At 31.9% G+C, this 24,940-nt stretch overlaps 1 protein-coding gene across 4 annotated transcripts in view; it reads left to right on the top strand.

The window, feature by feature from the left end:
• Positions 1-1,346: 1,346 nt before the first annotated feature.
• The window catches only part of LOC139517790 (zinc finger CCCH domain-containing protein 13-like), a 34,762-nt gene continuing 11,168 nt past the window's right edge, over positions 1,347-24,940 (top strand). Inside the window, exons 1-14 of one of the 4 annotated variants that reach the window (XM_071309219.1) lie at positions 1,347-1,550; positions 3,601-3,680; positions 6,419-6,519; positions 7,811-7,923; positions 11,267-11,328; positions 11,998-12,084; positions 13,423-14,394; positions 15,621-15,868; positions 16,570-16,644; positions 19,764-19,841; positions 21,085-21,277; positions 22,141-22,152; positions 22,987-23,577; positions 23,941-24,199. In XM_071309219.1, coding sequence (XP_071165320.1) covers positions 1,416-1,550; positions 3,601-3,680; positions 6,419-6,519; positions 7,811-7,923; positions 11,267-11,328; positions 11,998-12,084; positions 13,423-14,394; positions 15,621-15,868; positions 16,570-16,644; positions 19,764-19,841; positions 21,085-21,277; positions 22,141-22,152; positions 22,987-23,577; positions 23,941-24,199 — 3,006 coding nt within the window. In that variant the 5' untranslated portion in view covers positions 1,347-1,415. Of the gene's footprint in view, positions 1,551-3,600; positions 3,681-6,418; positions 6,520-7,810; positions 7,924-11,266; positions 11,329-11,997; positions 12,085-12,368; positions 12,446-12,507; positions 12,585-13,422; positions 14,395-15,620; positions 15,869-16,569; positions 16,645-19,763; positions 19,842-21,084; positions 21,278-22,140; positions 22,153-22,986; positions 23,578-23,940; positions 24,200-24,940 lie in introns of those variants that run through there. The other 3 variants (XM_071309220.1, XM_071309222.1, XM_071309221.1) reach the window with 3 other exon arrangements.

Below are 24,940 nucleotides of genomic sequence, written 5' to 3' on the forward strand. Positions count from 1 at the left end.
GCTTACTGTTGGGGACTTTTAATTATTTGTAATGTTGAAAACCAAGCCAGTTTACATAAGAACTCTTTTATGTCATGACAAAACAAAAGTAGACAAAGCGTCCCAGAAAAAAATAGCCTTGCAAGACGTCATAATTATTTGGACTAGATTTCTTTTTGCAATAAAAATATCTTATGATCAAAAACAAACTTTTCAGCATATCTGTCAACTGACCCGTATTCTGCGGGTGTGACCCGAGATTTTCACAATTCTGAGGGATCACCCGGAACACCCTTCATTGAAATAACCCGGGAATTCCGAAAATGACCCGAATTCACCCGTATTTCTTAGCCTTGAGATTGATTTCATAAGTAATATTCCTTTGAAATACCAGAAAATTCGTAATTCTTCCATGAACAGGAAGTTCATCTAGCTATGTAAACTGTCAAATTAAGTGACCCATTAAGTGCTTGGCTTCACTTGACAGCTTTGGTGTCAAACACACTGTTAATTAACACCAATTACCTTAGCTTTAGGTCGTAAATAAATTGCACCATTGGTTTACAAACTGAACTAGAGTTACTTCCCCTTATTTGTCACCATTCAAAATTATTCCTTATATTTACGTTTTATGGGTGAAAAAGATTAAATCATAAAAATATAAAATTCAAATACATATTGAAAAATAACTTTTCATTATTTTTATGCCTTTATACAATTTTTTAAAAAAAGTTGAAAATTATTTTTTACATTTATACTTTAACTGTATTACTATATTTTATCATAGTCTAATTTCCTTGTTAAAGAAAAATATTTTGGTTAAAGGCTACATAGTCAATAGTCTCAAACATTTAAGAATTACATTAAATTCTAGTGTTTGATGATTGTAGTATTTTTTCTGAAAAAGTAAAGCACAAAAGACTAAGTTACATTTTATAAAAATCTTTAAAAGTGCAATGAAATAATATTGAATAAGATTTAAAATGACTTAACAAAGTGAACATGCATTGATGTTTTGGTATCTTTGATATACATTATTAGAAACTGTACCATAAATACTGAAATTCAGCTCGAAAAAGTTCGTACGCGTTATGACCTGAGATTTGATTCTTCAATGCAGGTCATGACCAGCATTTTCATCGTCACAGGTTGACAGGTATGTTTCAGTGTCCAAGTTTGTAAGAAATTCAGGATAAGTCATTAAAATTTCAAAGCTTTAAACACAGAATAAATATGTGTTAACCACACCGCCGCCACCTAGGACGGAATGTACGATCCGATCTCTATGTGACTTTGTCTCGATTTTGCGACAAAAGGGCAGGCTAAACAAAAATGTGAAATATTTTTTTCCGGAGATTTCACCAGGTTTGGGTCAAAAATTATTTATTAGCTTCACCGGAAGTTGTAATTAGTGCTTTCGAAACTGAAAATGCGAAATGAGCAAATTGAAACGCAGAGTTACAGTTGATAACCAGCAATCAACTCAAGACGAAAGTGACAGACGAAAGCCAAGTGTTTTTGAAAGATTAGGGCCTGGTGCAGCAGGTGCCAGTCGAAAATACGACGATAGTGTAAGCTTAAATGCTGGAATGAAACACCACATTTATAAACATAGCTAGATCGTTCTATAATCTATATTGCCTCAATTGAGCCAGAAACACATGATACAAGACGCTGGCAACACCATTTAATGGCCACATACAGTGGCGGATCCAGAAATTTTCATAAGTGGGGGCCCACTGACTGACCTAAGAGGGGCCCGCTCCAGTCACGCTTCAGTTTCAAATCTGAGATAATTCTTTTGAAAAATAAAAAAGTCATTAGCATTTTTTTTGCCATAATTTGGTCCTGTCATTGTCAAAGTTGGTCCTGTCATTATCAGAGTTGGTCATGTCACGTTTTCTAAAGTTTCTTGCATATTTTCTTTTATTTTTTTCTTAAATCAATTTATCAATTTATCAAATGATGAAATCTTATTATATTTCAGATTTGAGATCAATCCTTTGAGAAATGAAAAAGTTATTAGCATTTTTCATTTGGTCCTGTCATTCAGTCCTGTCATTCGGTCCAGTCATTAGTGTAACCCAGTGATTCCCTATATAACCAACCAAATTTTTTCCCAAAAAGGGGGGGCCCAGGCCCCCCTACCCCTAAATCCGCCTCTGACATAATAATCTATTAAAGAATACTTTTTCTGTCAGTTGGCCACCAAAACTGGCACAAGTAAAAAAAGCCCTACTAATACAAAATAGGCACTGGCTACAGTTACATGGAAATGTAACAATAATAAAAATTGGAGACTAAATGCCGGAATGCAAGGTTCGGTAGGGAACTGATTCATTACGAAAGTAACAATAATTATTGAGTCTATGGTTACATTGCATTATTGTTACATTAATGCACTTCAATGTCATGAATGTACGCTGGGACTAGTAATATGAATTAAAATAAAACTTGAAAACTTAAACTTGAATTTTACAAAATTGCATTCAATTTTTAAAACATTTATTTGCAATATTACAGTTTTTAAAAACCCAATATGTTGTTTTTGAAGCATGTTTACAATAGTCCTACGAGACCAAACAAGTGATGCAGCAATATGCTTGTCTGTATTTCATACTGTACAATTCAATTCTGTACTATACTTTTTTGAAGTTAAAGAAACTTTCAATGTCTGTCATGCTTCAGCTGAAAAAATATTTTATTATTATTATTATTGTTACATTTCCATGGAACTGTAGCCAGTGCCTACAAACAATTTTATTGGTTAATCACAGTTACATGTATTTAATCACTACATTTAAAAAATAAAACATAGAAGAAGTCCATTCCAATCCTAGAGTTTGATAATATTAAGGTTAGCATAACTATATATATAAATATATATATATGCTAGATATATGTATAATGTGAAGCAGGTGATAACGGTGAAAGTCATCATTTATAAAATTTGCAATATAAAAACTACATTAAAATGTACTAAGGCCATAATTTATTTTTCATTTTACCAGTTCTATTTTTATGCATGTTATAACAATAAAATTAAAATTAAAAAAAACAATCACTATCTTTTAAAAATAATCCATAATGTTTGAATTATAAAAAAAGTCTTAACTTCATATATTATGTTATGAAACTAGAACAGAGGTTTCTTCAAGATAAGTGAATCTGAAAGAAAATGTTTCAATTTATCCTTCATTGTTGAATATTTTACCAGGAACATGTATATTGACAGGACTTTACGCCTAATTGAAGCGGATTTCATCATCTGGTCATAGTACTTATATTTGTTGAATGTTTTTGCAGTCAGACACTTCCAAAATCCATCAATCTCAAGAAGCCTCAGGAGTTTGAGATTTTATCAATTCTATATAGAAATGCCTATCAGATTCCTTTCCTGTTAGATATATTGTTCCAAGATTTTACTGAACAAATGGACAAAGTTTTTGGTAGTCAGCAATATACTTTTACACTTACAGCAGCAATCACAGGGCAGATATGTGAACAAAGTTTCACAAACCCCTTAGGGCCAATGAAGAGCAACATAATCTTATATATTTATTATTGTCAAGCTTCTTTAAAAGATGTCTTATACATGTACTATTATATTTATTTTTACAGATATGCAGAAACTTTTTAGCTGGAAAATGTTACTATGGAATTAAATGCAAATTTAAACATGTAAAAAGAAGGCAAGAAAGGTAACAGAAATTAGATTCCATTATTGTACATATCAATATATTGGATTTGTGGTGAAAGATTAGATACAAAATTAATGTAATATAATATTTAGATAATTGGACAATCTGTGAGAACAAAAGAAAGCCCTGTTATACAGTTTTCTCTCTCATATGAATTCCTTTTTTGTTTGTGATCATTGATTGAATGATAGAATGATCAGTATATTTTTAATTTCTGAGAAAAAAGAAGCAGTTGTTATTTTGGTTGTGTTTGTCAATTGAGATTGATGGGAATACTTAACCACATGTATTTCATTTTTATTTGACTGCAAAAAATTTAAAAAATTTTGTTTGTATATTGGTATCATGTCGTCGTCAGCGTCGTCTGAAGACCGATGGTTTCCGGATAATAACTTTAGTAGAAGTAAATAGAAATCAATAAAATTCTAACTTAACGTTTATAACCACAAAAGAAAGGTCGGGATTGATTTTTTGGGGTTACAGTCCCAAAGGTTTAGAAATTAGAGGCCCAAAGGGGCCTAAAACAAGTATTTATCTTGTTTCAGGACAATAAGTTGTGTATAAGTATTTCAATTGCTCTGATATTGTACCACAGTGTTCATACCATTAAGGGCATACGATACAGTTACAGGGGAGGTAATGACGTTGCTAAAGTTAATCGTTATTTTCGCATCGTGAAACGATGACTTATCGGGAAAGATGCAGTGTTCGGCTGATTTTTATCATCCAAATTGATTTAACTTAAAAACGTGTTCATGGACCCCTCTGTTTTAAAATGACATTTGGTTTGATTACGTAAGAAGATTATGTGTACCAATTTTCATGAAAACGTAAATAGTGCAACTTTTTTTAATTTGATTAATATACAGCAAAAAATTACAGATTTTTCCAACATTCATGATCATTTGATTAATTTGCGTTATTTGTAAACTTTAAATAAAATGTACAAATATATGCAAAATTTATATAACACATAAATTACAAATAATTTAACATAAAACAGATTGTGTTTATCTTTTAAAACAAAAAAGTTATGTATAATGTATCTCTATCGAAAGGAAAAATATGTCCACAAATCCGTATTTTTAGGAAATATCTGAAATTTGAACCTCAATTTACTCAAAAAGTAGCACATGAAGGTATATTTTTTATAACATATTTGATTTAATCAGGTAAAAAATAGCCTGTATGCAAATTTTCATCTCTCTGAAATTATACTTCAAGCTTTCTTACTACAAAGAAAAGGCTGGAATTGAGTTTTGGGGTTCTTGCTCCAAAAAAAGGGGGAGGGGTCAATAAATGAGGGGCCTGAATAAGCATTTTTGTAGTTTTTAGTCAATAACTTGTGTTTGAGTGTATAAATCTCTCTGAAATTATAATACAAGTTTCCATACTACAAAGAGATGGTTATGGGGGGCTATGACTCAAATCAGTAAGCAATTAAGGGCGAAAAAGGGTGGAAAACAAGGTTTTTTTTCTGGTTTAAGGACAATTTAAGCAGTGTAAGGGAGGTAATCAAATAAAAATTTAAAGAATATATATATATGTTTGATTACTTGATTACCACCCTTAAAATTTTTCTCATTTCAGATTTCAGAAATAAAAAAGAATTTTTCTTCAAATATTTGTTTTTTGAGGGAATTACTATTCAACAGCACAAAAACAAAACAAAAATTTTAAGTTCATTAGATCATATTCATTCTGTGTCAGAAACCTTTGCTGATTCAACTATTTAATCACAATCAAAATTCTGAGTTGTATCAAGCTTGAATGATGTGTCCATACTTGCCCCAACTGTTCAGGGTTCTACCTCAGCGGTCGTATAAAGCTGTGCTCTGCAGAGCATCTGGTTAATTTGAAGCTTCAAGGGCTATCAAAGGATTTGTCTTTTTAAAATTTCACACAAAATGGCTTCAAACAGATATAGATCACAACCTGTATTTCTTGAAAACACAAGCACTGTTAAATTGTTCATATTTATTCCAAATATACAACATCTATAATACTAAAATTACGAGGTCCAATTTGTCAGCCGTCATCACGTAAAAACGTTGAATCAAAGAATTCAACTTTATATATAACTTATATAGTACAATGGTGTTGATTAAAAATTACACCACTCTAGGCCCGTTTGTTTTCTACGTAATTAATATTGCCAATAATTAAGAAGTTCCGGATCAAATCCGACACCGATACCAATAGTATATTCACCTGTTACCTATTACCTTATCTGTATGTTCCGCATCTGACAGGCGCACCACCAAACAGTGTATTTAGAATTTTGCTGTATACTGTTGAGTAAAAAATACTCCATTCCAGCCCCTTTTGTTTTCCAAATTATTAATATTACCAATAATTGATAGGTTCCAGGTCGACGGGTTCAAAAAGAAAGATTTTGAAAGCAGAGAAAACTGTGCACCTTATACATGTTATAATCGGCCCGACTTTATCAGATGACAATACCAATATTAAAATAAGGCATACTCATAGTTATATATCAGTCACGGACCCACAATATCACGGGTGTTTTCTAGTAATAATAAATACTGTAAAACACATATTGACAATAAGAAGTTGACACATGCTACATACTTATTTCACCTTGATCAAAATTACCCAATGTCATGTTTGTAAACCTGTAAACTAATGAGAAAGTTTGGATTATATGCTACAAATAGGTTTTTGATTTAATCTATGTAAATTTTTAGGTTTTTGATTTCATTTATGTAAATTTTTAGGGATGAAGATTCTAGTTCTGACGAATTCAGTAAAATAGCCAGAAAAAGTCGACGTGATTCAGAGAGGAGCGAAGGAGAGGAAGAAATGAAAGGCAGCAAGAGTAAGCAGGATCCAGAATCTAGAATTCAGTCAACTGTTGTTGTCAAAAAGTCACAGGACAACAGCAAAGACTGTGACAGCTCAGTTTCTAGCTCGAAACATGGGGGTACCTGTTAGACCAAAGAAAACTTTTGGTGTTTGAAAATTTATTTATATCATTATAAAATAATATAGATATTCCTGTTGATATTTACCTTTAAATCTTTTTCCATTCTAAAGCATGAGGTTATTTTCCACACCCTTAGAGCCCTTTCTGTTTGTGCAGTTGAGAAATAAGCTTTATTGGGATGCATGGCATAATTGCTTGCTATAAATTATAAAATATTATCAACTGAAAAGGAACTCTATGTTGTAGATAAAAGGGTAATAGGTTTCACATTTTGTGTTCTTTTTGTGGAAGGGGCTATTCTGCTTCATTTTCCATCTGCTTGCAGTGCTTCCCACCTTTTTTTGCTTTATTTCAGACTTGAGATCTCTTTCAACTATGTAAATATTACCTGCATTGTACATGTAGACTACTCTTTAAACAACATGCATCATCATGATACACAGCTCGTGTAGTTGTATTCCTTATTCATCATATTAATATATTGTCATTCTCTTTCATGCGATAAAATTAAAATGTATGCAGTTCCTAGTGATCATCGGGATAGTGAACTGTGAACAGAAAGATATCTGACCTAGGAAAATAGCTTTCATATTGAACTATATTAAGATAGTACAAACAATTTTCAATTTCAAAAGCTGAAAAAAAATGAAAAATTAATGAGATCAATGATCAATCATGATGAATTTCTTTTTTAAATGAATATGTTAGAAATTAATGGACTGAGTTGAACATTTTGAAATATATGATCATGTAAAAATATACCTCTGATAGCATATTAGTTATATTTGTAAGTTGATATAAAGCTTTATCCTAATTTAGTGTACAGTGACTAAAATGCTTAGAAAGTCATGATCTACTGTATATGTTGGACAATTCCATACTGAGCTATTGACCACAACACTGTTGGACAATTCCATACTAAGCTATTGACCACAACACTGTTGGACAATTCCATACTAAGCTATTGACCACAACACTGTTGGACAATTCCATACTGAGCTTTTGACCTTTTTGAGTTTTTTAGAATCTCCATTTCAAATACTTTAACAGTTTATAAGTTTTACAATTTAAAAAGCTCATTTACAAATTCTGTGTTTTTTGTTTATGTGTACATACAGTTAATTATTGTTTTATCAATATTGATAAGCTGATCAAGTAAACTGTTGCTATTTTATTATTTTAGAACTTGATTTTAAGAAGGAGTTGGAGCTTGAAAAGAAAAGACAGCAAATAGAAAGAGAGCTACAACAGCTAGGGGGACTCGAAGAAAGAGAAAACATTACTATAGAGAAAAAGGTAACAACTAAAAGTACTATACACCTTATCTTTATTTGTTTGATAATAAGTGAAATGAAAACAATGAATTCAAATTGAGATTAAACTGACTATTCAGAACTTTTCAACTTAGGTCACTCTTATGTAAAAAAAAAAAAAAAGAAGAGTACTATCAGGTACTGTATAAAGATAGATTTTTTGTAGGGGTTTACAGGATTTTGTATCTGAATTCAATTTCATGATTCATTTTTGTTGACTTACAGTACGCCCAGAGAGTATGTAATCGCAAACTCTAATCACCGATTTCCGAGTGTAGCGGTGTGACACCGCGAATCACGGATTATACTCCCAATTTCCTCCAAAGATTCTCTCCCAACACCGCGTGGCTGTTTATTGGTTTATTGCCCATCGGATTTACTGAAAATTAATGACGCTTGACAACATCATCGGATTAGCCAGATTTATTACCTTTGTACATTTAATCGATCTTGATTGCACCTGTGTGCTTTAAAATATGTTATTTAAATGTCCTTTCATTGTCAGATAAAAGTGTGACATTTTTATTTAAAACAAGATAATTATTCTTTTATGTATATGCCCATGTCATTGTCACATGACATACAACGTACAAACGTATAAAAATACGAATTAAACACTTATTTTGTTTTTTCATTATAGTCCGATCAGGTCATAATTTTTGTTTTTTCAACAAAGACGATTTTACCACAATTAGAACCTTTTATGACCTACTCAGTGAGCAATATTGGGTTCATTAATAGTTCAATATTATATAATTAATATCAACTGGCTTATAACAAAATGATGTTTTTTACGCTAATATGTCCAATCTAAATTAAACCCAAGAGTTAATTTATCGGATCAACAAGTGAACTCTGCTACTTTCAATTTATTTTGAAATGTAAAATATTATGTTTCACTACCTCGGTAGATTACCGACTTGAAATATTTGAATTTAAAAAAGAAACTGTAAAGTGACAAATAGTTTTGTATGCAATGTGGCAGCCCTATATTCATAAATACTAAGAGACATTCCCCGCCCAGACACAACACAATAATCACAACCTTATTTAATTATATGAAGAAAAAAAATCATGTGTTTTTTATCCGTTATGATCTGTTATTGATCTTTAATTATTTAAAATAAAATTGGATTGGCACAATCCGTATTTTACTGCTCGTTAAAAGTCCTCGGCGAAATATAAAAAGAAGTATTTCAACAATTTATAAAATAGAATATTTAAATGAAATTATATCGTGTTCTACAAGAAAGAAATATGTAAAAAAATAATGTGGATCGGATTTTTACGATCGACAAATTTTCACAGAGGATCTCTACCAACGCCCATCAGGAACTGAACGACATGCATCCTGTTTTCATCTACCATTAATATATAGTGTTGACTATGGACGTATAAATAATGCCCGGTTTTATGTCCTCTGTTGACTGAGAAACGTAAAAATAAAAGGCTGATGTTGGTTAATTTAGAAAAGGAATACAATTTAGAATCCGGTTAATCAATTGTAAAAGTACCTTCTAGAGCCTCAATCTTAACGCACACAAATTTATGTCAATCATTACAAAGCAAGTTTAAACCTTGAATGAATTTTCTCACGGTTATCCAGAAAGGTCACCTGAGTTTACTGTTACATTTTTTTTTTACATGATACTATTTCCCGCCAAATAAAAATCTCGTGGACAAAATTGATGTCACTATTTTTAGCATTCAATATTGTGAGCGAAGTCAAGTTCAAGTTCAACTACGCACTGTTGATCACTGAGATGCGTATCGTCTTCCCACGGCAATTAATTGCTTTAAAAATATTTAAAGATCACTGTTCTAAATACAACACAAAAGTTTACATTCATAGTGCGTAAATGAATAATTATACAACGACGAGTTGATGCAGCTATAGAAGTATTCCTTTTGTAGTCCAAATGTATTATTTATCCTAAAGTAATGCTAACTAATTGTGAAGAGTAAATGCCGTAGACTTATTAAGCATAAGGAATGGTGAAAAGTATTTTCTATTTTTCTTGCATATACAAGTTTTAAGACACGTAATTTTCTTTCTTTCTCACATTTTATACCTTCAGCGTTAATTTCCGTTTATTTTCACGCAAGTATGTCTCTTTTCGTAAGTTATATAAATTACCGATAAAAAAAAACCGAGGTCATAATCAAGTATAGATTTTTTTTTATAAAACTTTAATGCAATTGAAAGCATTAACAACAACCTTTTGCTTTTTAAAACTTTTATTTTGTAATCGTAAATTGGAAATGGCGTAGACTTATTAGCATAACAGATAGTGAATAATATTTTCTTTTTTACTTGTATACAAAACTTTGAGACGTGTAACTTTTCTTTAAACTACCCTAATTTATTCAGCGTTAGTCTTCGTTTATTGTTACACAATTATATCTCTTTTAGTAAATTAAATATTTATTTACTGATAAAAAACGGAAGTCAAAATCAAATATAGTTGTTTTTAAAAATTGATTTAAATGTACAGAGTAATTAAAAGAATTAACAACAACGTTTTGATTTTTATTTTAATCTTTCATTTGTTTCAAGCAATCAGATATAAACTGATAATCAATAGACAGGAAATGCAATTGTTTAATTACATTAGAAATCTCGCATACCTTGACTGTCGCGTGCCGGCATAGATCAGAAGGATTAGGGCAATTAATTACCTGGTGTGACACCGCGTCACTCCAGACTGGGAGAGATGTCGCTAATACAATAAACAAAAGGTAACGGATTTACGCGGAAGTCGCAGGGAATACTCCCAAATTTCTCCCAGAATTTAGGGAGTGATGTCGGAGTTTCCTGGTGTCACACCAGGAAAAAACTCGGTGTATGGAGTTTGGGATGGCTTTCGCGAAAATTGTACTGTAAGCTGTGTGGTACCTAACACTTTCACTAAAATTAATTTGGCCCGTTTAATTTTGATAAAATTTTGACAAAGTATTTACTTTGACCCTTTAACAAAAATATAAAAATTTCAAAAATTTTGAACCAACCGTTTTGTCAGAAAAATTAAACTGGTTATATAGCAGTTTGACAAACACCAATTTTGATCTTTGAGAAGCTTATAATCCCTTTACAACACAGTGTAATTAAAACGTTTAGCTGACTTTACAGAGTTATCTCCCTATAGTGTTAGGTACCACCTTAAGTATATGATTGTAATATTTTTTATAGGTTTAAATTTTGTTTGGTTCATCTAAGTAAATAGTATGATTGACCTTTATAAACATGACAAACAATTGAGTTTCTGCTAATGAAATGATGATATAGTCTCCTGAAATTATTGATTTTATGTCTGTATTATTTTTAGTTGAGCAGTTCTGATGACAGTAGTGATGAACGTCCTCAGACAAAGAAAAAGAAGTCACCTAGGTATTTAATTCATGTTAATTATATTAAGGATAAATTTAGGTTAATAGATTTAAGAAGATGTGGTATAAGTGCAATGAGACAACTCTCCATCCAAGTCACAATTTGTAAAAAAAAACACCTTATAATTCAAAGGACGCTCTTCAACAGGCCTAAGGAACCTTGGCTCACAAAAACAGCAAGCTATAAAAGGCCCCAAAAATTACTTGTGTAAAACCATTTAAACAGGAAAACCAATGGTCTAATCTATATAATAAATGAGAAACTTGAAACACTTATGGACCACATCAACAAACGACAACTACTGAACATCAGGTTCCTGACTTATGACAGGTGCAAAAAATGCTGCAGGTTTTTAACGTTTTAAGTCTGTAAAGATAATTTTATGAATAATGAGGAAAACAATGTTTTATTTTTGAAGTGATATGATAGAGATCACCAGACATTGACATGTAGATGTCTTTTTTTACATTACTGTGTTTATATATTTTATAGTGTCAGATTACAGCAAGCCTTGACTAGGAGATATTAGACATATGCGATGTATTTCAACAACAAAAAATCCTAATTCATGAAAAAGTCATCTTTATCTTTTTAAAAATGATAATGTTAGATTTTTAGAGAACGAACAAAAGTATCTCTATAATGAAGATTTCCTTATTTTTTTTTTAGTAAAAAGAAGGACAAGAAGAAACACAAGGTGAAATCACCAAGTAAGGTGAAGCAAGTCACACCAAGTCCTGAGAAAAAAGTGAAAAAGTAAGTAACGGTGAAATCACCAAGTAAGGTGAAGCAAGTTACACCAAGTCCTGAGAAAAAAGTGAAAAAGTAAGGTGAAGCAAGTTACACCAAGTCCTAAGGAAAAAGTAAGTAATGGTGAAATCATCAAGTAAGGTGAAGCAAGTTACACCAAGTCCTGAGAAAAAAGTGAAAAAGTAAGGTGAAGCAAGTTACACCCAAGTCCTAAGAAAAAAGTGAAAAAGTAAGTAATGGTGAAATCCCGAAGTAAGGTGAAGCAAGTTACACCAAGTCCTAAGAAAAAAGTGAAAAAGTAAGTAATGGTGAAATCACCAAGTAAGGTGAAGCAAGTTACACCAAGTCCTAAGAAAAAAGTGAAAAAGTAAGTAATGGTGAAATCACCAAGTAAGGTGAAGCAAGTTACACCAAGTCCTGAGAAAAAAAATAAAAAAGTAAGTAATGGTGAAAACACCAAGTAAGGTGAAGCAAGTTACACCAAGTCCTGAGAAAAAAGTGAAAAAGTAAGGTGAAGCAAGTTACACCAAGTCCTGAGAAAAAAGTGAAAAAGTAAGGTGAAGCAAGTTACACCAAGTCCTGAGATAAAAGTGAAAAAATAAGTAATGGTGAAATTATAAACCTTGAATACTACCAACATGGCAACAACCATTATGACATTTGATGCTAAGAAAGGTAAGCAGGTCCTGCTCCACTAGTTGTTCCTGTTGTTTATGGCAAGTAAAATACCATGTAACATTTTGTGATGACACACATAGACTGTGCTAGGCTGCCTCAAGCTGAACATATCTGTGGTTATTTGTAACAAAGATTTTCATGACTGTCAGCCAAATCAGGATGGTGTCTCTAAAATATGAAGGGATGAATGACTTTAATTTACCATAAGGAGCTCATGGTTCAACTGCTTCCTTTTAAACAGAAACCCTAAATTTTTGTACCAACTGGGAGATATTTAGTTCTCAATGGATAGAGTAATTCATCTTTTTTGTCCTAACATTTAGTACCTAACCAACCTTAATTTTGTCAATTTCTAGATGCTCAAGTCAAAATACACGCACTCAAAATACATATTTAGGAAACTGATTTAAGCCTATACACTGTGTATTAAAATGTAGTAAGAACAAATAAACTCCATATACATTTGTTCATAATCATAACTTAAAATTTCTTTATATGTATGATTTTCCAGTAAATCAGAGATCCCTTTCAAGCATACGTAATTATGAGTATCATTATTTGATATTTGCCAGTAACATCACTGAATGATCAATCAAAAAACAATGAAGCATTTAATTTAATTACATTTTGCTAAAAAATTATTCATATTCTAATATTTTTTGGAAGATTTGAACAAGAAATTGAAAAAGAAGTAGCACAGAAGAAGAAACACAAAAAGAAAAAGGCTCTTGAAAAGAAAATGGCTGAGATGTCAGAGGAAGAGTCTAAACCTAAGAAATCTAAACAGAAAGGCATGAAATCAAAAGCTGCTGAGCAGAAACCTCGTTTAAGTTTTCAATCAGAAGAGGAAGAAGATACAATTATAGTTAAAAAAAGACAAAGAACTCCTAGTGAGTCACCTTCAAGGTCACATTCTAGATCAAGGTCATGGTCACAAGAAATGTCACGACAACATTCTCCTGATGAAAGATATGAAAGGTCACAATCCCCTGTACAGAGAAAGTCTAAAAAAGGAATCAAAGCCATTGACAATTTGAAACCTAGTCTTTCCCCTGAATCTCATCCTCAAGAACATCGAGGGAGGTCTTCCTCTTTTGAAAGTCCTGAAGGACAGATGGGAAGGAAGAAGGGAAAGAGAGAAACAAAGAAAGGCAAACACAAACATGAACCACAGTATCAATCTGGATCTGATGAGTCAGATTACAGTAGGGAGAGAGTGAAAAGTGACAAGGGTAAAAAACATAAAAAAGGGCGGGAATGGAGCCCTGAGAGTCGGGACACACTCTCAAGAGACCAAAGAAAATCATCACCTGGTGATTACAGTGACTACAAGTCTAAGAAAGAACGTGACAAACACAGCCCTGGCTTCAGGGATCGTAGGAGATCTGCATCACCTGTAAGTCGCCACAGTCATGTGGAATCCAGACGTGACATGTCTCCTGGTTCCCAAAGGTCTGGTTCCATGTACCACAGAGAGAGAAGGATATCACCTCCTCCAGATAGACGTGAAATTGAGGAAAAGTATGACAGAAGAGACAGAGTAAAAGATGATCCCAGACGTGCTGGACGATTTACTTCACCTGATGATAGAAGATACAGAAATGCTGATAGACCTGATTTAGATCGTGGAGCAGACAGGTGAGTCATTGCAATTTTCATAGATTTGGTTTAGATCTTGAATCAGAAAGGTGAGTCTTCAAGATCGACCTGATATAGATTGTACATCAGACAGGTTATCAGATTATTTTAGAATTTGGAAAATATTGATGTATTTATGTATATATAATCAATTAAAAAAAAAATATATTGGTATAATTACAAATACAAATAAAACCTTAAAGAAAATTATAAAAGAAACTAAGTATACACAGTACCTTTCAGGTGGCTCAGGCCTATTCGAAGTTTCTATCAGAAGTGCTGTATTTTTTGTTATTTTAATCTTTATAGAGAGTCAATCAAATTGGTTGAAAAAAATAGGGGGTCCCAGACCATTTAAGGTTAAAATATTACTTTTAAAGAGTTATGTAAAAGGGGCCGTTTTTCAATGAAATGATAGGGAAAATAGAGGTGTTGACACATTTTTATCGGAATATCAAAAAAATGTTCTATGACACTTGGTCCAAAACTGTAATATAAAAAGCTGAAATATTGCTTCAAAGAATGAGCAGATAAAAAACATGGGTCACCGATAAGAAAAAAAAATTAATTTGGCCTTAAACCCAAAATTTTGGCGGGAAAATGGTGAAATAGGGTGAAATGTCATTTTGAGTCTTTCACAGATACACATAATAACAATAATAATTTGTTAGTGACAAAAGTAAAATAATCAGACAGGTGAGACATTGGGATAAACCTTTTTAGATCATGCATATGGTACCTATGACAAGAGATCCTTCATCACAACTTGCATACATGACATAAACAGAAAACTTCTACTTTTTATATTCATGATATTTGGGACATGGGATATAGGAGCTTGCTCATTAAAGATACTCTTTATATTGGGGACAATGGATATTGAAGTTGATCACTGAAGATACTCTGTATATTCGCGACATGGGATATGGGAGCTTACTAACTAAAGATACTCTCTATATTGAGGACGTGGGATATTGGGGCATGGGATAAGGGAGCTTGCTCACTAAAGATACTCTTTATATTGAGGTCGTGGGATATTGGAGCGTGCTCAATAAAGATACTTTCTATATTGAGGATGTGGGTAATGGGAGCTTACTCACTAAATGGGATGTGGGATATGGGAGCTAGCTCACTAAATATACTCTTTATATTGAGGACATGAGATATGAGAGCTTGTTCACTAAAGATTCTTATATTTAGATAATATTTTAATATTTATTGTGTAGATTTGAAGACAGAAGAGAAGTACATGATGACAGATTTGCTCCAAGAGTAGAACCACCAAGAACTAGGTATGATGATAGGTATTTTGAACAGAGAGGTAGACCTGAAAGCTTTGACAGAGACAGGGATCGTTTTGAGAGGGACAGATATAATCCGAGGATAGAGTCTAGAGGGCCTCTACCAAGGGCAAATCATAGAGATCGAGGGGACCCAAGGATAGATCCCAGAGCAGAACCCAGATATCCTGAAGGTATGTTAATAGAATAATTAAGATAAAGTAAAATGACAAAACTGCTTCTTTATATATGAAATGATGTAGAAGAGTATAATTATTATTCAAACATAATATTCCATTCTGATGCTGGACATTGTTGTCTTTGTTGAAACAAATGACCTCTAAAGACTTGTTAAGACATGAATCTATTGTTGAACTATACCAGTGATAATGCTAGCGCTTGTCATTTTCCTCATTTACGGAAAGGTTTCAAAATGACGAAAGTTCATTACTTATTTAAAGTGTAAAAATATTTTCTGAGACCTTCAGAAGCCTAGTTCAAGATTTACTTTTAGTATTTGTGTTACTGTCTCATTTATATTTATTTATAAGAGCTAAGTTTATTAAGTGAAGCTGATGAGCAAAAGAGTGATGGATTTCTCTTAAAAGATATTTAAATGTCCCAGTGTATTAATTACACAGAGACTAATAGCTATTGTATTTATTCAAAGGGACAATAGAACTGACAAAAGTTTAAATAGTTTGAACAATAGGAGATAAATCTGTAGAAAAGTTTCGTTTTGTTTGCAATAATAAATGTTAGTTTTTCATCACAATTACACTTTCAATAAGTCTGACAGATAGAAGTATAATGAAACTCTTAGACTTATCTTTGTGATATGCTTTTAATATCAATTTGAAAGTCTAGAAATAAATCCAATGTGTTTTTACTGCAGCTGCTGTATATGATGACCGAGTTCCCCCACCCCCTGAGTTCAGAGACCCTGCCTGGGACAGTTGGAATGCTCCAGGTTGGTATTAAAGGTCAAGGCAATAAAATGTGTGTGTTTAGGGTTTCTTAGTAAAGAACTGAGTTGTTTTTTCAGACAGATGTAAAAAATATAGATTTTCCACAGTATTTCAATTTGTTTGTTATTTGTACTCTTTATTTGAAATCTCTTAACCAGGGTTTCCGCTGGCGGTCGCCAATTTCGCAATTTGCGAAAAAATAATAATTGTGGCGATTAAAATTCGTCATTGGCGAAAATATATAACGATTTATTTTCAACCATCTTGTTTTTTAACTATTTTCGGGTTTCTCAGACTTTACCTGATCGGACAATACTCGGAATTCACCTTGAACTCATTATTTTGACAGAAAATCAATAATCAGCTGATTGCATTTTATAGCTATCGACAACAACGGACTAATTAATAAAGGTGTTGATTGTATTGTTTGACAAAATGATATGGTTAAATGGCGTCCGTCACATGCAGGGATGGGGTTGATTACTTTTAAATGTAATCGATTAAATTACAATTACTTTGCTAATAAAATGTAATCGATTACATTACAATTACACCACATTTCATATGTAATCGATTACATTAGATTACTTTTCTTTATTGTAATCATGATTACTTTAGATTACTTATGATTACATTGTATATTGCTATATCAAAGATTTTTTATAACTTTTTATCCTCACAATAAAGCTTATTTTCGTGATTTTTTTTAAAAGCCTTAATTTATTCATCTTTTTAAAAGAATTTATAGACAAGACAGTTACAGTTACAGTGTAACATGTGTAATTTGATAAAATAGCTATAGACAAGTGTCCTTTCTCTATGTAAAAGATATAACTTTATTTTTAACTACAAATTGTAACCAACTGCCTAATTAACAAAAAAAAATGAAAATAATGAAAAATTAATTAAGTATAGTTTTATTGTCTGTTGGGACTTAATTGACACATCCATTAATGTTTTTACAGGTGCTAATCCCTACTTCCATTTTTTTTAAACAAACAATAGGTGGGCTTGGGTATTAAAATTTCGGGCAGAATCAATTTGCGCCAATTGCAGTTTAGAAAAGGTATTAATTGCGCCACTCTCTTTTATTTTGATGGTATTAATTGCGCCAATAAATGAAATGGAATTGCGCCACATTTACCTGTTAATATGTTTTACCTAAATCAAGACAAGACAAGACAAATACTTTATTAAAGTCTCGCAACTTCTTACATATAAAATATACAGCTTTTTAAAATAAAAGTTAACAACAAGAGCCACTCTTTAAAGAGTTTTGAGAGACTATAAAACAATTTTTCTTAAAATTATAATGCAAATACAAGTCAACTGTCACGAGTATGAAATACATTTTCGCTTTATTAAAATTTCATAGCAGACTTTGGCAGTATAAAATACCATATTTTCATTTTTAAAAAGAAATATAATTTTTTCATTATCAGTGTCCAGAAATTAGAACGTCAATTTTTCAGAACTTCGTGTAAAAGAAAAGCAACCAATGTGTTGTCAGAGCCACCTTCAAAAATAATAAATTCAGAGATCTTCAAAATTGAAGAAGAGAATTTAGAAAAGAAAGATTTAAAATATGTGTGTCAGTCTGTGTATAGAGAGAGAAGAAAACTGCGTCCAGCTTAATCTAAAAATCGAGCAGAATTTCACAGAATATAGGATGATATTGGTATTGTTACAAACAAAGATGATGAGTTTGTATTGTGTAACGATCCAGCAAGTGGTATAATTTTATTAGGATGCGAGGCTAATTTGAAATTTCAGTGTACAATGTCAGAGGAATTTTTTGCTGTTGGTACCTAGTCAATCATTTAGTTGTTATATATAAATAAAAAAATATAAAATTGGCGCAATTAGATGATTATTTTATTGGCGCAAATGATACCTATAGTTTTGAAAATTAGGTGGCGCAAAAGAGGTATTGGCGCAATTAAGTCTCGGCGCAAATGAGTTACTTTTTGGCGCAAAAAGATATCGCCCAAAATTTCAAAGTCAAATAGGAACTAAATGTTTTCTGCATTTGAATTTCAATGTATTTATGTAAAAATATTGGGTAAACTGATATGAAATTGGAGTTAATATCAGAAGTTTTCAATCAAGGAAAACAAATGCTTTCAAGGCATATTCTTGTATCATAAGAGCTCAATCTCACACAGAAATATTGGAGAGTAAATTTCCTTTTGTAAACTGTTAACAAAATAAAACACTTGGTTATACAGATTTGTTATATGGATGGTCCCATCATTGTGATTACTAGTTTCATGATTTTTGATTCAAGCTTTACATTTTCTTATTTTTATCTTGTCTATCAAAAACTGTTTTCATATATATATATACAAGATTTGTAATCAGCAAGTAATCATATGAATGTAATCTTAAAGTAATCGAAAAGTAATCATGATTACACCTGTTTTTTGCCATGTAATCGATTACATTACGATTACTTGTAATCAGAAATGGCATGATTACTGATTACATAGGATTACACTGCAAAATGTAATCGATTACAGCTGATTACGATTACCCCATGCCTGGTCACATGTCACATAAAGGATTTATTAACCACTTTGCGACGCACGTGTTTGAAGCAAGATTTAGACGTCTCCTCTCCTTCTTTTAATGATAGTCCAGAAAAGAAAACTGTTATTATGACGAAAAATGTTCAAAAGCAAGAAAAATCTCTGATTTATAACTTTATCCTTTGACTTTGATATAGATAATTGATTTGAGTGGTTACTTTAAAGTTGTTTCAGTGACACACGTGTTTCAAGCATAGTTTTACCTCTCAACTTTTTCATTTACAATGGTCTAGAAAAGAAAACTGTCGTTATGAAGAATTCTATTCTATTTCGATAGTGAAAATTATTTGTCATAAAAGTATTTTGAATTTTTCTAGTGAAAATTATTTGTCATAAAATTATTTTAGAATTTGGAAAATATTGATGCATTTTCAGGTATATATAATCAATTAAAAAAAAAATATATTGGTATAATTATAAATACAAATAAAACCTTAAAAAAAGTATATAAGAAACTAAGAATACACAGTACCTTTAAGATATCTCCCGCTGCAAACTGAATTCAAATGAATCAATGAATGTTTCTATTTCAGGTCATCCTCCCCCTCCTGCAGAACCTTATAATAGAGGAGGTTACAACAAAGGAGATCGATATAGAGGTGGACACAGAGGTTTGTTTGTAGCTAATGTAAAAATAAGAAAAGATGGTATGATTGCCAATACACCATATTGCTATTTGGAAATCTGTCCCAGTTGACTCAATAATTTGTCCTGTTCGGCCCGATAATCTGTCTCACTTGAAGTATTGATGTCATACAACAATAACTTTTCCATTGTGGCGTCAGATATTTTGTATTATGACGTCAAAATTTTATGCGAACTTTTGTGATGTCCAGTAATGGCAAACAAATAACAATAAGGTGTATAAGACAACTCTCCACCAGAGACCAAATAACACACAAGGTTAACAACTAGAGGTTAACGTACAGTCTAAGACAATGAGTAAAACCTACACTGCAAGGCAAGGTATTTATGGCCTGTAAAATGACATATGTAAAACAATTCAAACAAGAAAACTAGCAGCCTGATCAACATAGGAACCAAGAAACAAAAAACAAGTATGATATACATCAACAAACAACAACCACTAAAATAACAGCTCTTGCAGATGGTGGCAGTATTAAACATGTTAACCAGGGTGACATCCATCCACCCAAAAAAGGACAAATGTATTCTATTTGTTTTGACATTTGATTGTATATAGATATAGGAAGATGTGGTATGAGTGCCAATGAGACAACTCTTCATCCAAATAACAATTTATAAAAGTAAACCACTATAGGTCAAAGTACGGTCTTCAACATGTAGCCTTGGCTCACACTGAACAACAAGCTATAAAGGGCCCCAAAATTACATAAATTAAAATGATTTTAGAGATTGAATTAAAAGTAATACTACACTGGGACTTATTTTAAAGAGATTTTGATATTCATTTAAGCAATATTGTAGAGTTGCAGAATGGTTCACTTCTTTTCTTTGTTTTTATGCCCCATGGGAATTATGTTTTCTAGTCTGTGTGTGCATTCGTCCGTCCATCTGTCCTGCTTAAGATTAAGTTTTTGGTCAAGGTAGATTTGATGAAAGTGAAGTCCTATCAACTTGAAACTTAGTATACATGTTCCTTTTGATATGATCTTTTTAAATTTAATGCCAATTAAGAGTTCTGACCCCAATTTCACAATCCACTGAACATAGAAAATGATAGTGCGATTTGGGCATCTGTGTAATATGGACACATTCTTGTTATCTTAATAAATTCAAATGTGCTATCTTTGTTTATTATGCTTAAATATTGCAAAACGTTCTAAAGTTTATACTAAATGATCATTGGTTCATTAGATATTTGTTTTGTAGGTGGAAGATTTGATGCGCCACCACCATTACCTCCCCCAGAGAGACCAAGTAGACGGGGGGAGTGGGAGAGAGGGGGAGAAGAATTTTATGTGCCTGATAGACCTGACTGGGGAGACAGACGTGAGGGCCACAGAGACTTCTCACGAGAGGTTGACAGAAGGAACGACAGACCTGATGATAGAAGTGTTGATAGGTAGCTGTCACATATTTAACTTCCTTGTTAGACTATGCTTTGGCTTGATTCTATATTTAACCATCTGTTTCTACTAATAGTCATGTTATTTTCAACTTTATAGAATCTTACTTTTTATTTAAATTCATTAAAGTTCTCAAAACTTGTTTAAGTACAGTGAAGTTAGTGTCTGCAAAGATGATTGACAACTTTATTTAGATTGTTTGATATTCTACCATATTTGTAACTTATTATGGTTAGTGATAACAATTCTTCTGCTTTAAAGATATTTTGTAAGGTTTTATTGACATAGTACTGATTTGTATTCTGTGTTTGATAAATCTTTAACAGTTTACTTTTCAAGAATGGTATAGTAAAAAAACCAACTCCCAAACACATATATGTACAATAATATGTTTGAATACATATATTGCAATTATCAAACAAGTTTTATATTTTTTATAAGAACCATCCTAAATATCATGCAAAGTGTGATTAAAATTATCCTTTTACCATGATCTATTGGGCATTTCTTTGTAAATTTGTGGTAAATTTTGGCCAAAAACAGACAGTATGAGAAGAACCATTTCTGATTTCTTAATATGCACCAAATCATTCAATCAAATAACAAAATTAAATTTATACAGGATTTGCTCATGTGAATCACTTTATTTTACATATTGCATGATTGTATTATTTTGACAGTCTGAAATTGAAATGATTTTTACCCTAATATTAACAAGTCTTGAAGTGTATCTGTTTTCACTGTAATTGCATGAGAACTATATGTAAAACATATATCTATCAGTAAGAAAAGACTGAAGAATATCAACCCAATAATATTTGTAGGAAATTGCAGTTTGTTTTCTGTTTATTATTGACAGTTATGGCTGGTGGTAAGCACGATATTATGTATATTTCCCAAATTAAATCATTCTGTTCAATGTCAAAAAGTGTCCTATGGAATGTTTAGTAATGAATAGGTCACAGCATATATATTTGAGTGTGTACAAGAAAAAAACCAATGAAGTACAGTTTTTGTAAGTTAAACCATGAAATCAATAATATCTTTGCGTACTATTTTGGAAAGAGAAAAAAGTTGTTTTAATAAAAGCCATTCAGATAATTGAAGAGATTACACATTGTTTACTACTACACCTGTATGAAGAGTTTGTATCACCTGAAAAGGAAGTACACACTCAAATAGTTTAGCTGTAAAGGCTGGCTATTTGTTGCTTTCAATTTGGCATGCAGTAAAATAACGATGTGATACTAGTATGGTATATATGGTGTGGTCACCCTTCATTGCATGCTCCATCCGTCTTTGTTATGTGTCTAGACAAATTGTAACTTAACAAATACAAGTTATTTAAATGCTTTGGTTTTGGGGATTGTAAATGAGACTACTAAAAATGTTCAGTCTTGATTTGTTTATTTCTTCCAATGGAAAGGGGCACCTTCTATTTTGCTATTATGAGATAAAATAAAAGGATTTTGTTGTACACATCAGATGTCAAAAAGTGCTCATTTGAAATTATGAAAAAGTTTAATATCTCCTTTTTATCAATGAATTTTTATGCTAATGTTTTGATAGGAATTACTTTTTGGTGCAGCAGAGGCACTGGTAGCTGACATTCAACCGCCAACAATCAATCATTTAATCAAAAAGCACAACTATAGATTTATAGAAGTGATTCATTCTGTAAAAAGATATTAACTGTTTGTTGTAGGTATGATCGATCAAACAGAAGAAATGACAACCGTGATCAATCTAGAGACCAAAGAGATAGGTTTGCTGATATCCACAGACCTGATCCAAGGGAGGGAAGTATGGACAAACCAGATCGTAGAGAACAAGAGTCTTTTAAAAAGCGTGAATTTTCTGCTGATCGTGGCAGGGATTTAGACAAAGATGGTCCAAGAAAGGACAGGAAAATATCTGAAACTAGAGATTTTAATCGCCAAGATAGAAAAGAATCTATAGAAAAAGAAAAAGAAAAGAAAGAAATCCCAGAAAAGGTAACAGATATCAAAGAGAAAGAAAAGGTTGAAAAAGTGAAAGAAACGGAGGACAAAGATGGTAAAAAGGAAAAAGAAAAGGGGGATGTAAAGAAAAATGATAAAGAGAAAAAGAAGAGAACAAAAGCTGAAAAGAAAGCAAGAAAAGATGAAAAATTGAAAGCAAAACAAAAGAAACTTGAGGATAAGCTGGCCAAAGAAAAAATAAAATCTGAAATTAAAAAGGAACCAATTATTAAAGAAGAAGAAATTAAAAAAGAACCAGAAGAGCCAGTAGAAATTGAAGAGAAAAAAGAAACCAGGTGAAATTTTATATTTTTATATTAAGGAAAATAGCTTTTTTGGAGAGTTCAACAAAATTAATAACCAGCTTTTTGTATTGTGATGTTGGATGGGCAGGAAAATGAGTACATAATTTATATTATCAACCTCTCCTTCTGATGAAAATAATAAACTAGCTTTTGAGATTACAACTATAATTTTTCTTATGATTTTAATTGAATGTTAATAATATTCTTTTGACTTTTTCTCTTTTTATCAAACTTTTAGAATTCAAAAATTGGTATCATATTTGCCATTTATGGCAGACATTTATTTTATTATATTTTAGTGGAAATAAATTATGTTGTAAGAACTATCTGTAATTTATTTTATTTTAATTTTAGGAAAAGAATCTTAAGTGAAGATAGGAGTAAATCATTATCTCCTTCGCCAACGTCTAAACGAGCCAGAGATTCTTCTCCTGCTGTATCAGTTAAGAGTAGACATAGTGTAGGTACTATTGAAAGGGTCAAGGTCAAAGAAGAACCAGAGGTCAAAAGTGAAAAGTCAAAATCTAGGAGTGTGGAATTAGACAAAGATACTATGAGTGAAAAGTCACATGGTTCTGAAAGGAGACCAGAAAGGAAACAGAAGGAAACTAGTGTATGTATTACTTTATGTCAAATTGTTAATCAACAAGGTCATTCAATAATGACATTGAGTGTTTTGTTTGGTAGATCTCTTGTCATAAGTTAAAGGGCCTGTGTGAGCTAATTCCAATATTTAGCATAGGTAACTGTTTTCTTTTAACTTTTCATGTATTCATGATACCCGATGCACATTCATGGAAAGTTAACACAAAATATCCTCATTTTGTAATGATTGTTGGACAAAATACATTGCCACCAACTACAATCTTCAATAGATCAAATGTTCAATTAACTTTAGGTGAATATAAATACCAAGACCTATGAAAATTATGTTTCATTGTGCACAAAAAAAATTATCCCTGGCTTAGTATATTTCTAGGATATTGATTGGTTAATGCATGTCGTTACAAAACCCATAGCCCCTGAGTGTTGCTAACCCATATCCCCGGACGTTGCTAACCATTATCCCGGGAAACTTCACACAAGTTTTCCTTAGTTCCATGATTGCTCCTTGTGAAATATTGAATGCTGTAGATTATCCATGATGTTTGTAATTAAATATTTAATTTATTAACGATTTTGTCAAATTATGCCGATCATTTACACTCATTTCATTGAATGCATCATTTGACTGCCACATTTTCAAGGAATGGGACTACTGACCTAGCTATGCAGATGGCCCACGTTGACGTCACACCATCTATGACGTAACTCTCACAACATTGAGCGCCAAATTTGACTCAATCCAGTTTCT

This window comes from Mytilus edulis, chromosome 3, assembly GCF_963676685.1.
Source record: "Mytilus edulis chromosome 3, xbMytEdul2.2, whole genome shotgun sequence".
NCBI lineage: Eukaryota > Metazoa > Mollusca > Bivalvia > Mytilida > Mytilidae > Mytilus > Mytilus edulis.